The 13,184-nt window shown below is 58.7% G+C and overlaps 2 protein-coding genes across 2 annotated transcripts; one reads left to right on the plus strand and one right to left on the minus strand.

The window, feature by feature from the left end:
• The first annotated feature begins 2,892 nt into the window (after positions 1-2,892).
• CPNE6 (copine 6) lies at positions 2,893-8,088 on the plus strand. Its single transcript, XM_059915642.1, has 16 exons — positions 2,893-3,064; positions 3,491-3,670; positions 4,021-4,095; positions 4,253-4,327; positions 4,487-4,570; positions 4,661-4,750; positions 5,119-5,223; positions 5,448-5,534; positions 5,773-5,832; positions 6,097-6,230; positions 6,307-6,361; positions 6,454-6,505; positions 6,839-6,972; positions 7,091-7,327; positions 7,526-7,700; positions 7,800-8,088. Exons 1-15 carry the CDS (start codon positions 2,897-2,899, stop codon positions 7,661-7,663), a joined length of 1,674 nt encoding a protein of 557 aa, XP_059771625.1. The 5' UTR covers positions 2,893-2,896; the 3' UTR covers positions 7,664-7,700; positions 7,800-8,088.
• Positions 8,089-11,025: 2,937 nt separating this feature from the next.
• Positions 11,026-12,747, minus strand: NRL (neural retina leucine zipper). Its single transcript, XM_059915216.1, has 2 exons — positions 12,367-12,747; positions 11,026-11,433 (listed from the first exon to the last, which is right to left on the minus strand). The coding sequence occupies exons 1-2, from the start codon at positions 12,745-12,747 to the stop codon at positions 11,026-11,028; spliced, it is 789 nt and encodes a 262-aa protein (XP_059771199.1).
• Between the last annotated feature and the right edge of the window lie 437 nt (positions 12,748-13,184).

Raw genomic sequence — 13,184 nt, forward strand, 5'->3', positions numbered from 1 at the left:
CTAAGCCCGTGCACCACAACTACTGAGCCCACATGCCACAACTACTGAAGCCCGCGTGCCTAGAGCCCGTGCTCCGCAAAAAGAGAAGCCACCGAAATGAGAAGCCCGCACACCGCAACGAAGAGTAGCCCCCGCTCACCGCAACAGAGAAAGCCCGCGTGCAGCAGTGAAGACCCAATGCAGCCAAAAATAAATAAATAAATAAATTTATATTAAAAAAAAAAGACTGGGCTCAATAGCCTCTTCCTCTGTGAAGCCCTTCCTGATGCCTTCCCCTGACTCATCCAAATTGAGCCCTCCCTCTTTGTGGCCCACTGCATCCTGAATAGGTCCGTATTTTGCACCTGTCATACCTCATTTCATTTGTGCATTGGCTGATCATCTCTGTCTGTGTGATTTTTGTTCCATATACACACACCTCCCCCAGGGGTAGGAGCTGGGTCTTAATTACCTGTGTAGCCCCAACCTCTGGCACAGTGCCTGGCACCCAGGAGATGCTCAGTAAATGGCTGCTACCTTAGTACACAAGCAGCTTCGGGGATGGCGGGTGAGGACGTCTTGGTGACCCCTCTGTCATACTCATCCCAGATCACCATGTACCCAAATGTCTTCATGCGTGGCGTGCAGCTTCCCGGGCAATTGCTCACTTCCCCTGGCCTCACTAGAGAATGATTGTCTTGTTTCCTCGAGATCTGTATGTGGCATGGCCCATCCCACAAGGATGTGGCCGTATGAGTTGAATCTCGGGGTTTAGGGTTGAGTTGTGGGTACCAGGAAGATACCTCAGGAATCAGTCCAGCACATCTCCCCCTATCTTCAGGGGGCTTCGTGACCAGGATGTGACACTGTGTGCCCTTAAGCAATTGTGTCCATTTCCTCATCTCCCTGTTAAAAGGTGGCTAGGGAACTTTGAATTCTCAAAGCTATGAGCCTTAGCATGGTACAGGATGGTTTTTAAGAAGCACGTGAAGATCTCCATTCTGTCGTATTCGGGTTGGTTGGCGTGAATGAGTGCATGTTGTGTGTGACAAGTATAGCCCAGTGTTCTTTTATATGTGACTGTGAATGTCCTTAACAAATGTGATACAGAGAGTGTTGTGAGACCGGGTGTGTTTCCCTATGTGTATCCGTAGGGCTGTAACTGTCATGGTGTCACGGTGAGTTTATGTGCTGGCACCTGTTTGTGTCAAGATATGTGTGAGCCTGTGAGTCGTGTGTGCATATGTCTCCATCATTTCCCGGCGTGAATGTGTGTGTGTGCACGCACCACTGCAACGTGTGCATCTCTGTGATGCTGGGTGTGGGTGTGGCATGAAGGGGAGGATGTGTGTCACTGTGTCTGCAGGGGTCCTGCGTCTGAGCCACCCCCAGCCCGCCCTCCTCCTCCGGCTCTGTGGCTCCTCCTAGGCAGTGGCCCTGCCCCTCCCCTCTTCTCCCTCCCAACCGGTCTGTGCGGGGGGAGCTGGTGCTGCGGCCCCCCCCCACCCCTCCCCATCCAGGCCCCATAAATAGCTGCAGAGCCGGAGTCGGAGCCTGCGCCAGCGGCTGGAACAGCAAGGGAGTCAGGGCCAGGGCCAGAGAGCTGGAGAGAGGAGCCCCCGACTAGAGCCCAGGTGAGCCCACCCTTCCTCCCTAGCCCAGCCCCAGCCCGGCCCAGCCTGGCCCAGTCTCCATAACAACATCGCCCCCAGCCTCCAGAGAGGTCTCTAGTCCTGCCCAATACCCTCACCATCACATGCCCCTGCCCAACTCAGGGGACCTGTGAGAGCTGGGAGGCTTGTGGCTGGATTGCAGAGGACCCCTTCAACTCAGACCCTCCCTCACGTATCCAGAAAGGCACACGCTGTGGGGAGGGGGTACCCAGCCAGGGAAGGGTCCCAGTTCTGAGGGAGGTACGGGAACTGTCACACCCTCCTGAAGACAGACACCCGACTAGGGGACAGACACGGGGTGGGGGCATTCAGACACACCAACGGACACTCACTGGGGAAGCACGACATGGGATCAGACAGCCTCACCCTGAGATGTGGACAGACAAAGATAGATGGATGGCCCCGCCATGAACTCAGGCCAGCGGACCCCTGCCTGCTGCTGCCCGAAGCTTGGTGCCTCTGCTGGGGGAGGGTGGCGTGCGTGCATCCCACGGGCTGCATGGAGGGGGCCGAGGCGCCCCAAAAATCCTGTCGCTAAGAGACAGTGCCAGTGCTGCCAAGAAGTGTGAGAACAGGGGAGGTGGGGAGGAAAGCCAGCGTTGTCATAGTGGGAGCCACTGCCAGGAACCTGGAGGAGATTTCAGCAGGGACCGGGCTCTGCTTCTCACTCTGCAAGCCCACCATCCCTCCCTTTCCGTCAGCCAACCAGAAGGTGAGTCGGGGGAGGTGGATGGGGACAGCCCCGCAGGGTACCTTCCAATCTGCCTCCTCCTGCCCACTGCAGCCTCCATTCCTGACCATCCTCTTCAGACTGGCAGGGACCCCTTGCCCCAGTTCAGCTCCTTCGAGCCAGGACTGAGTGCAGCGCTGACTCAGACATCAGTCAGGAAATAGCAGAAGGTGCTGAGGTAGCAGAAAGTGTGGATCAATTGATGGCCTAGGAGCAAGGCTGCCAGGAACCCCCCAAGCCCTCTAGCCCTCTCCAGCCCCATCCACGCATATGAGGCCAGCAGGGGTGACAGGGGCACTGGGCTATGTAGGAGTGGGGGGCTCGGGTCCTCCACCTTCCCCAGCTCAGTGCTCAGGGGAAGCTGAGCGAGGTCACTGGGAAGCAGGTCCATGAGATGCCAGGGCCTCAGGGAGAAGGGCAAGGGGGTGGGCCCCTGGCTCCCAGAGACAGACCCCTCCCCTGGCAGGTGTTCCCCTTCCGGCGTCCAGGCCATCTGCTCTGTCCCCACAGGGACATGTCCGGCCCGGAGATGGCATGGGTGCCTGAGCCCCCAGCCATGACGCTGGGGGCCTCGAGAGTGGAGCTGCGGGTGTCCTGCCACGGCCTCCTAGACCGAGACACGCTCACCAAGCCTCACCCCTGTGTGCTGCTCAAGCTCCACTCCGATGAGCAGTGGGTGGAGGTGAGAGCGGCTGGGATCTCCTTCACTCACCTCCGGGACTGAGAGGGAGGAGGCTGGTGGGGGCAGTGAAAGCCTCATGGGGGACTGTCAGGACTCCCAGGGGCCTCTTCCAGGCTGTGTGGGTAACCCTGCAGATGGGGGTGCCATCATTACACACACAAACCATTTTACAGATTCCAAAGCCCACAGAGTCCCGTTGGGTCCTGAGATCACCCCCGAAGTCAGTGGCACCACTCCCAAATATGAGAGCCCCAGCAGGCTGATGGTCCTGGGGGCTGGCAGCACCCTGAGCTTGGGGTTCAGCCCAGGGAGAGAAGAGCTAGTCGCTGGGGTGCGGAAGCCTGAGGAAGGCGGGCAAGACCGGGGCGGTCCAGGGCAAGGCAAAGCAGCCCGGGTTCCCAGAAGGCACACTCCCCTCTGCCGCAGGTGGAGCGCACAGAGGTGTTGCGCTCCTGCTCCAGCCCTGTCTTCTCCCGGGTGCTGGCCCTCGAGTACTTCTTTGAGGAGAAGCAACCCCTGCAGTTCCACGTGTTTGATGCCGAGGACGGAGCCACCAGCCCCCGCAATGACACCTTCCTCGGCTCTACCGAGTGCACCTTGGGCCAGGTCTGCATTCCCACCCCACCCCCACCCCCATCGCTCTGCCTCTGGAAGCCAAAAGAAGACAGAGGATAAGCTCTGGAGCTAGTTCAGTCGGGGCTTGGACCCCGTCTCCACCATTCACCAGCTGTGCAGCCTTGGGCTAGATATTTAACCTCTCTGAGTCTTAGTTTCATCATCTAAACAATGCGGGTCACAGTGCCTACCCGTTAAGGTTGCTGCGGAAATTAAGTCTAATCCTAGCCCAAGGGCAGCCCCTGTGAGAGCTCAAAGGGCACTTATTACCCTGTCCCTTGTACCCTGGCCAAAGCAGGTGGGGGCGTCACAGCTGGGTCCCCCTCCACCTCCATCCCCAGGTTGTGTCACAGACCAAGGTCACTAAGCCGCTGCTACTGAAGAATGGGAAGAACGCGGGCAAGTCCACCATCACGGTAGGCAAAGTCACCTGTACTCACCCTCCGGCAGGGCATTCAATGCCCCTGCATGGACATCCATGGTGACATCATGCCCAGGGCTAGCTCCCACCTAAGGGAAAGGGCCCTGTGGGAGTGGGTTGGGGGAATCCTGTCATTTGTGTCCGCCTTGCAGATCGTGGCCGAAGAGGTATCTGGCACCAATGACTATGTGCAGCTCACCTTCAGAGCCCACAAGCTGGACAACAAGGTTGGAAACCCAGAGTCCAGGTCCCCATCTCTACTGTTAGGGAGCCCAGCCCCCCTACTCAGGACAAAGCCCAGGTCCCAGCGCTGCTCCCTTCTTGGTGTTACCCACTTCCCCCTCAGACCTCACCAGACTCATGGACGCTCTCCCCCATGTCCCCAGGATCTGTTCAGCAAGTCTGACCCCTTCATGGAGATCTATAAGACCAATGGGGACCAGAGCGACCAGCTGGTCTGGAGGACAGAGGTTGGTGCCTGGGGCTGGGGGGAAGGAGGGAGGAAGGGGAGAGCAGGGGAAACTAGATCGGGGGTGACCAGCTCTCTGTGCCTCTTCAAGGTGGTGAAGAACAATCTGAACCCCAGCTGGGAGCCGTTCCGTCTGTCCCTGCACTCCCTGTGCAGCTGCGATGTCCACCGGCCTCTCAAGGTGAGGCCCCCGCAAACAAGGGCAGCCTGTTGGAGCATCCGGCCTCTGCCGGAGACCGTTCCCCCACCCCCACCCCCGAGTGTGGCAAGCCCCTCCCTCTCCCCCATGTGATACCCCTTCCCACTGCGGGTAAAGAACCAGTCACAGCTCAGTGTTCCTATGTGTGTGCCTCCTAGCAGAGGCCAAAGTCCCTGCCGGACTGAGCCAAAGGATGAAGTTCAGCAAGTGGCTTCTCTAGGCAGGTTGAGGACATCTGTTTGGGCCTAGCGACTGTTGGGCCCCTACCACCCTGAGTCCCTCCTCCTGCCCCCAGGAACCTCTGCAAAGCCTCCCCGACCCTGACCGCCCCACCCCCCTTGCCTTCTCAGTTCCTGGTGTATGACTATGACTCCAGTGGGAAGCATGACTTCATCGGCGAGTTCACCAGCACCTTCCAGGAGATGCAGGAAGGAACAGCAAACCCTGGGCAGGAGGTACCAAAAAGACCCTCAGCCAGAATCCCACCAAGATCCCTGGGAGAATACTGAGGGTGATGCTGAAGAGCCCCCCCACACGTGATAGGAGGTGGAGAGGGTGGAAAGCCCTGGGCTCAGCCTGAGGACTGAGCCATGGGGGTCTCACTCTGGGAGGCTCCGCTGGAAGGGGGAGGAAGGGTCACGTGATGTGACCCTGGGCTTGTGGGGTATGTGGGGTCTAGATGCAGTGGGACTGTATCAACCCCAAGTACCGGGACAAGAAGAAGAATTACAAGAGCTCAGGGACCGTAGTGCTGGCCCAATGCACGGTAAATTCCAGTGCCCGCCTCAAGCCCTGCCCCATCCCGACCCCCAAGGCAACCTCAGATTCAACCCTGCCCTCATTTCAAAGATCATTTCCCTGCTCCTGGGAACTGAGAACCCTTGCCCTATCCACCATCAGCTTCAACCTCAAAAACTCTGGTCCCTCCCTTTCCCCTACAGAAGCCCCACCCAGCTTCCTCCTCAAGGGACCATCCCTCCACCTTACTCCCCCCTTCCCACCAGGTGGAGAAGGTGCACACCTTCCTGGATTACATCATGGGCGGCTGCCAGATCAACTTCACGGTAAAGGCCCAGGGGAAGGGGACATGGCCAAGGGGGAGGGGCTAGGCCCATAGTGAACAGAAGAGCCCAGAATCCCCACTGCCCCTACTTGGACCTCTCGTGAGCCTTAGCGTGGTCAGCTTGTTCCCCTCACCCGACTCTATGATGAGACTACCTGTGGGCTTGTTTAGATTCACCTTAGGCCTCCCTACAGGCCCTAGCTCTGGCCCAGCCTCTCTGTTGGCACTCACGGATGAACCATAACACTTTCCGCATCTCCACCAGGTGGCCATTGACTTCACCGCCTCCAATGGGGACCCGAGGAGCAGCCAGTCCCTGCACTGCCTGAGCCCCCGCCAGCCCAACCACTACCTGCAGGCCCTGCGTGCAGTGGGAGGCATCTGCCAGGACTACGACAGGTAGCAGGGGGTCGGGGTGTTGGACAGGCAGGGGCGCCTTGCCCAATGGGCCCCCACAGACTTTTCTTCTCCCCAGTGACAAACGGTTCCCAGCGTTTGGCTTTGGGGCTCGAATCCCCCCCAACTTTGAGGTAGGCTGGGTGCGAGTGGAAGGGAGCAGATGTTGGGAGGGTCAGACAAGAAGGAAAAACATCCCCTGGCTGGCCTCACCCTACCCTCACAGGTGTCCCATGACTTTGCTATCAACTTTGACCCGGAAAATCCTGAATGTGAAGGTAAGAGAGGAGATTCCCACCAGCCCCGCCTCCCTGCATGCAGCTTGCTGCCTACTCCTGTACACCCCATGCAGGAGCACAGACTCCATTCCCCTGGGCCCTGCTCCCTGCCCCTTCACCCATCCAACACCTGCCTTCATTTGATAAGAGTTCCAGCCCCTGGCCCAGTATCTGCCCACCCAACTCTGCCAGCACCTGGACCATCCAACTCTCCTGCTTAGTGAAGAACTTGGTGGCAGGGCAGTCCTCAGACAGAGAAGCACCTCCTGGCTTTAAGGGCGTTCAGGAAGGGCTCCCTGCTAATCTCTGCCCTCCTCACCTCTTTGCCCACAGAGATCTCGGGGGTCATCACCTCCTATCGCCGTTGCCTGCCCCAGATCCAGCTCTATGGCCCCACCAACGTGGCCCCCATCATCAACCGCGTGGCGGGGCCAGCCCAGCGGGAGCAGAGCACTGGCCAAGCCACGGTGAGGAGCCCCAGCTGAAGCGGGCAACCTGGTGTCCTCGGGTGAGGCCCGGGCCCGGGCTTGGGGCCGGTGCCAAGGCCGCAGAGCTGACCCTTCCTCCCCTTCTGCCTGCCCTCAGAAGTACTCGGTGCTGCTGGTGCTCACGGACGGTGTGGTGAGCGACATGGCCGAGACCCGCGCCGCCATCGTGCGCGCCTCCCGCCTGCCCATGTCCATCATCATCGTGGGCGTGGGCAACGCCGATTTCTCCGACATGCGGCTGCTGGACGGCGATGACGGTCCACTGCGCTGCCCCCGAGGGGTGCCCGCGGCTCGCGACATCGTCCAGTTCGTGCCCTTCCGGGACTTCAAGGACGTGAGTGCCCGGAGGCCCCTCCCGGCTGAAGGACTCCTCAGCTCCCCCTGCCGCCCAAATCTGACCCGCCTCCCTCACTTGATTGATGTCCTGCGAAGGACGCTGGAGCTCAGCTGGCCACCCGAAGCCCCGCCTCTTACCTGAGCCCCTCCTTCCCCCACTCTCCCGCCCCTAACCACATCCCCGTCCCCATCCCAGGCCGCACCCTCTGCGCTAGCTAAGTGCGTCCTGGCCGAGGTGCCCCGGCAGGTGGTGGAGTACTACGCCAGCCAGGGCATCAGCCCCGGGCCTCCCAGGTCCTGCACGCCAGCCACGACGCCCAGCCCTAGCCTGTGACAGCCGACAACCGGACCGACACTCCCTCAGTCTCTCAGTGAGTCCTGGGACGCTAGGGGGGTGGATCTTGGTGGAGTCCATCTCGGCTGGGTGTGGTGTAGACGAGGGTGCTTATGACTATCCCACTCTCCCCCAGGTGCCTGTCCTGACCCTTGTGACTCAAGTGACCAGTGCCTCTCCCTCTTGGACCAGCTGTGCCCCCTGGGTACTGGAAGTGAGTGGTGAGCCCTGCTCCATCTCTCCAGGCCCCGTACCCCTCAGCCTTGTGGCCCCTCAGTGACTTTCTTCAGTGATCCTGACTTTCTAGCCGTTAATAAAGGGAACCACTCCTAGCACCTCAGCCTCTACCCATCATGCCTCAGATGCCCGTTGGGCAGTCCATAGCACCACACACACACCATTGAGAAATGAGGACCAGCACCTTTTGAATTCTGAGCCAGAGCTCCCCAGACAGCCTGGTGGCTCTGCAGTTTCACCCCAACTATGTGCCAGTGAGATCTGAGGAGTCCCTACCGTCAACTCCCAACCCCAGGGGGGCCCAGGCCCCCTGGGGGTTAATTACCAGAGATAGAGGGGTAATAAGGGGCTGTCAAGGGGGCAAGTTGATGCCCTCTTAAGGTGTCTTCAGAGAAGCTCAGCTGAGCCCCCCAGGGGCTGAACTCCAGCCCTCACACAGCTGTGAGGCAGCCTGAGAAGGGGTGGGGGGGATGGGGTGCGGGACTGAAGGAGGGCAGCAGGTCTGCTAGTGAATTATGAATACAGAGGGGGTATCTAAGGTCTTTGCAGCCTGGTTTTCCTGGTGTGTGAATGTGTGTGTGTAAGTGTGTGTGTGTGTGTGTGTGTGTGTGTGTGTGTTCATGTTCTGCATATCCCTGACTCTCCAGAGTATGGCCTTTAGTGGTTCAGAAGTCCAGCTGTGTACTTTGTTGTTTGTTTTTTTTTTTTTGGCCGCACCTTGCGGCTTGTGGGATCTTAGTTCCCTGACCAAGGATTGAACCCGGGCCCCTGCAGTGAAAGCTCTGAGTCCTAACCACTGGACCACCAGGGAACTCCCTGTGTACTCTTAATAACATTGACAACAATAGCAAACATTGCCATTTAGCATGTGTGAAGCTTTGTACTTAGTGTGTTTTAAATGCGTTCACTCTCACTAGGTAGTTACCATTATTTTCCCCATTTTCCTGACAAAGCAAATGAAGCTTGATTGAAGCTCACCCATGGTCAAAGAAGAACTGATAAGCCTGGAACTTGAGTCCAGGCCCATCTGACTAAAGGGCCCACATTTAATCATGAGTGTGCAACTTCTGTTTGAGGTGAATCCATGTGACCCTCAGCTTGTGACCCAAGTGTGTGTAAACATGGCCCGGTTGTGTGTACGGGTGTAGGTGGGTATGGATGGGCGTCTCTGCCCATACGTGTGCCGTGCAGAGCCTCAGCCAGTTAAGGAAGGCAGGCAAGAACAGTAGCGGGTCTGGATCACAGCTGTAGAGAGCAGGTGAAGATCTGAGGGATATCCAGAGTGAGGGAAGAAGAGCTGGGCTCCTAGAAGGACCTTCCCTGCCCCAGCCTCTCCCTTCAATGATGCACATGGAAGGGGATGGAGGAGGAGAGGCTAAAGGTGCCGTGAGCCACTCAGAGAGAGGAGCCAGAGCCAAAGAGGGTGGCCAGTAGCCAGCAGTGGGAAAGGGAGAGGAGAAGAGAAAGAAATCCTGGTGGAGATAGAGGAGAGGACTCCCATGGCAGGCTCCTGAGGGGAGGAGGGACGAGGTCGGCTAGAGGAGGGGGAGGAGGGAACAAGAATGGGGATGGGAAGAGACAGCTGGGGAGGGGGTGGGTAGAGGGGGCAGAAAGGAAGAGAGACATATGGGAGCCTCTTCCCCCACACCCAACTCCTTCTCCCCATTTATTATTTCCCTTAGAGGACCTACAACAGAGGCTGCTCCCAGGTAACTGCTCCCAGCCCAATGCCTCTGTTCTGCCCAGAGCCCCCGCCCACTCTCTCTGTAGGCTGCTGAACTAGAGGGCTGGGTTACCATGGCAACTGTGAGCCGCCAGGAGAGCCACAGGCAGGCCTGGCCGGGTCACTACTGTTCCTGGGCGTCTATGCAGTGGAGGTGGGAGGGGGAGGCTCCATCTGGCCCAATCCCCGCCCCTCCCCCCCATTTTCATTGGGGCTTCAGAACTGAGATGTTCCACTCCGCCCAGGTGGGGGCTATCCAGCCTCTCTCCTTCTCCCTCTCCCTCTCCCTCTCTCTCTCTTTCTCTCTGTCATACACACACACACACACACAGGCCTGGAGCAAGGATATAGAATAAACACTTCTTAAATTGCAAGAACATCTAGCCAATAGCGTACAGTTGTGCCTAGACTTCAAGTTTAATTCACAAAAGCTGCATTCTCTCAGCTCCTTGTCAGGCTGGGGAAAGTCTCACCTCAGCCCTCAGAGAGACAGGAGGGAGCAGGGGCACCCTATGCAGGTCTGGAGGCCAAGGCAGCATGGAGGGAGCAACAGAGGACCAGTGCATGGGCCTATGCTGCAGTCAGGAAGCTGGAGCAGGACAGAAAGTCCCTTTGGTGAGGCTGAATTCGGGGCTTCTTGGGGAGACCATTGGGGCTCCCACACTAAGGAGAGGCCAGAACTGGAAAGGTGTCAGAAGTCATCCAATCCAAATGAGGATTAGATGAGGTAATCGAGACCCAGGGAGCAAGTGATTTGCTCAAGGTGACCACGAGGTATCCTGTGGCAGAGCTGAGACTAGCACCCCTGGCTTCAGACTACTGCCCAGGGTTCTCTCCCAGCCCACACCAACCACCCCCAGACCTCCTCAGGCCTTTGCTGCTCTGGGCCCTGCAGGCCACGGGCTTTCTTCAAGAAAGCCTCTTGAATAGAGTTCCTGATCTGTCTTGATATGGGGAATTGAAATCTTGAAAATGCAGTAGTCCTAAAATGGGGAGGTTACAAGCCTTGGAATGAAAACATAGCCTCATTGCTAATTACCACCTTAGTGCACTACAGGTTGAAAACCTTGAATTAAAATCTAAGCTGAGCCGGGAGCTGCACCATTCCCTTACCTCCCGTTCACTGTGCATCATCCACACCTCCTTGCGCTCCGCCCCCCGCCCCCCCCCCTCCCGCCCAGTGCCTCGCACTGACTCCTGCAGACTTCAGTGACCTGGTCATGTAGAGTGGGGCAGAAGGTGAAGGGTTTCTGTGCACGTCCTGCGTGAGGGAAGGGGACCCCTCTTCCAGAAAATGACCGGCATCTAACCTCGGAGCATGCCTTGAGGGTCCAGGAAGTCTGGGGATATTTGTGTGGTCATCCAAAGGAGTGTCTGGCACCAGAAGGCGCTCAGTAACCATCTAGTGAATGGTACAGCCGCCTCCCGGGTGGTGCGCGCCACCTGCCCACCGACTCCACCACTCCGCGGCCAGTGGCTCAGAGGAAGAACTGGGCGTGGCCTCCGGCCCTGGGCCGCTCGGGGCCAGCCGGTCACAGCGAGCCTTGTAGAGGTCGCGCTCCCTGGCCAGGCGGGTCACCTCGGCCCGCAGCGCGTCCAGCTGGGCGGCCAGGCGGGCGCGCTCGGCCTCCAGCCCGCGCCGCTGTTGTAGCCGCTTGGAGCGACAGGCCTGCGCGTACCCGCGGTTCTTCAGCGTGCGGCGCCTCTGCTTCAGCCGCAGCGCCTCGTCGCGCCCGCAGCCCCGCAGCTGCCGGTTTAGCTCCCGCACAGACATCGACACCAGCGCCGCGTCCGAAAACCGCTCGGCCAGCTGCAGAGGGAACGGGCAGGGCCCGAGTCAGCGCCGGCTCCCGCCCTGCTCCAAGCTCGGGTGGCCCCGCCCACCCGGCCCCGCCCTCGGGAATGCTCCGCCCCCGGCTCCCACCTTTACCTGAATGTGCGCCTTCCCCTGAATCTGTCCCGCAGTCTAGATCCCGTTCCAGGTCCCAACACGCCCTCCCCTGCCCCGCACCCCCGCCATGGGTCCCCGACCCCTTTGGGTGGTCCCCGCGTGTCCCACCCACCGTCGGGCGAGCCAGTCGCGCCCCTGAACCCCACATTGACCTAGAGGGGTCATGAGCATCCAGCTCCTGGCCCACGTGTGTCCCGTGGGCTCGGGCCAGACAGACCCTTCCCCTCCAACACACCTCGCTCCCCTGTCCTGAAGGCTGCAACCCTGTGACCCTCAAAGGATTTGGATTACATCTTAATGCCCTCAACACCCCTGTCTGTGTCTATAATTAATAGGATGAGTCCCAATCCTTCCTGAGAAGGTTGGGGGCTGGGGCAGCACGAAGTCTTGAAAAGGCCAACTTCATTCCGGTTCCCACAGCCTCAGCTCTGCTCCATTCCACGCACAACCCTTTCCGTGGTTCCCCAGACTGAGTATCTATATACCTCCCTTAATCAACCATTCCTGACGCCCTTTAATTCTCAACTCTCCCCTTTTGGTCGATCCTCTTCTAACCTTGTCTTCCTCTTCCTCCTGATTCAGGCTACTCATTTCTCTCTATTTGGAAAAAAGAAAAAAAGAAGGGCCAGAAAATAGTTGTCTCTACCTGATATCTTTTAAAAGTCCTTCTTCCCTTCTCCTGTCCTCTACCCCTTTCCCAATCGGTAACCCTCTCCAGGGACTCTCCTTCCTCTCTGGGCTGGCCTCCTCCTTCACCCTGCCCTCCCTCGGACCAGCTCGCTGATCACTCACCTGGGCATGCTGGGCTCCAGTCTCCTCTGGGCTCCCTGGGTAGTAGGGGTGGGACCCTTCAACAGGGACTGGGCCTTGACCCTGCAGCAGCTCCACGGCCTCCTCAGGACTCAGCCCCAGCACCTCCCCAGCCCCCAATTGCTGTTGCAGGGTGGCCAGCCAGTACAGCTCCTCCAGGCCTGGCCGGGTGCCCTCGGTGGCCCCCACCGTGCCTGGCTCACTGAAGGTGGGTGATGGAGGCACTGAGCTGTAGGGTGTGGAGCCCAGTGAGGCTGTCGGGGGGCCAGATCGCCCCTCCAAGGGTTCCCGCTTTACCTCAAACTTCATCAAGTCAAAGTCATTGACATATTCCATGGCCAGGGGACTGGGAGGCAGTGCCATTCTGGGGCTGGATTAGGAGGGGTGCACCTGCAAAAAAGAGGACAGGTTTGGAGCACCTGGAGGCTGCCTGCCAGCCTCCTTGACCAAAATCCGCTTCCCCCAAAGCCCAAGCGCCCTGGGGACAGAGTTCTGGAAAGCTGGGGTGATGGCGCAGCCTGTTCCCTGCACAGTCACCTCCGGGCTGAGGGACAACTTCTTAGGTGGCAGGGGCTCCTGACCAGGGGGAAAGCAGCTTAAAGCCTGAGTGAAGAAGAGGATAGCAGAGGCTCTGGCCCACTGATGCCTCTGGGATCTACGAAAAACAAGAAGACTGTGGCAGCACTCCCAACTCTAGTGCTGGGACATGCTGAGCATCTCTGTCATCTCAAGAGGCATCATTTCATTTCCAAGCAATTAAAAAGTGTTGCTTAATTAACTGTGACAGAGTATGTGTATAT

Source organism: Balaenoptera ricei, chromosome 2 (assembly GCF_028023285.1).
Source record: "Balaenoptera ricei isolate mBalRic1 chromosome 2, mBalRic1.hap2, whole genome shotgun sequence".
NCBI lineage: Eukaryota > Metazoa > Chordata > Mammalia > Artiodactyla > Balaenopteridae > Balaenoptera > Balaenoptera ricei.

Excerpts from the sequence above, each read along its gene's own strand:
- CPNE6 (XM_059915642.1), top strand. The coding sequence starts at position 2,897 with ATGTCCGGCCCGGAGATGGCATGGGTGCCTGAGCCCCCAGCCATGACG. Across the intron at positions 5,224-5,447 it reads CAGCAAACCCTGGGCAGGAG|ATGCAGTGGGACTGTATCAA; the intron begins GTACCAAAAAGA and ends TGTGGGGTCTAG. Across the intron at positions 6,973-7,090 it reads AGAGCACTGGCCAAGCCACG|AAGTACTCGGTGCTGCTGGT; the intron begins GTGAGGAGCCCC and ends GCCTGCCCTCAG.
- NRL (XM_059915216.1), bottom strand. The coding sequence starts at position 12,747 with ATGGCACTGCCTCCCAGTCCCCTGGCCATGGAATATGTCAATGACTTT. Across the intron at positions 11,434-12,366 it reads CTGGAGCCCAGCATGCCCAG|CTGGCCGAGCGGTTTTCGGA; the intron begins GTGAGTGATCAG and ends TTCCCTCTGCAG.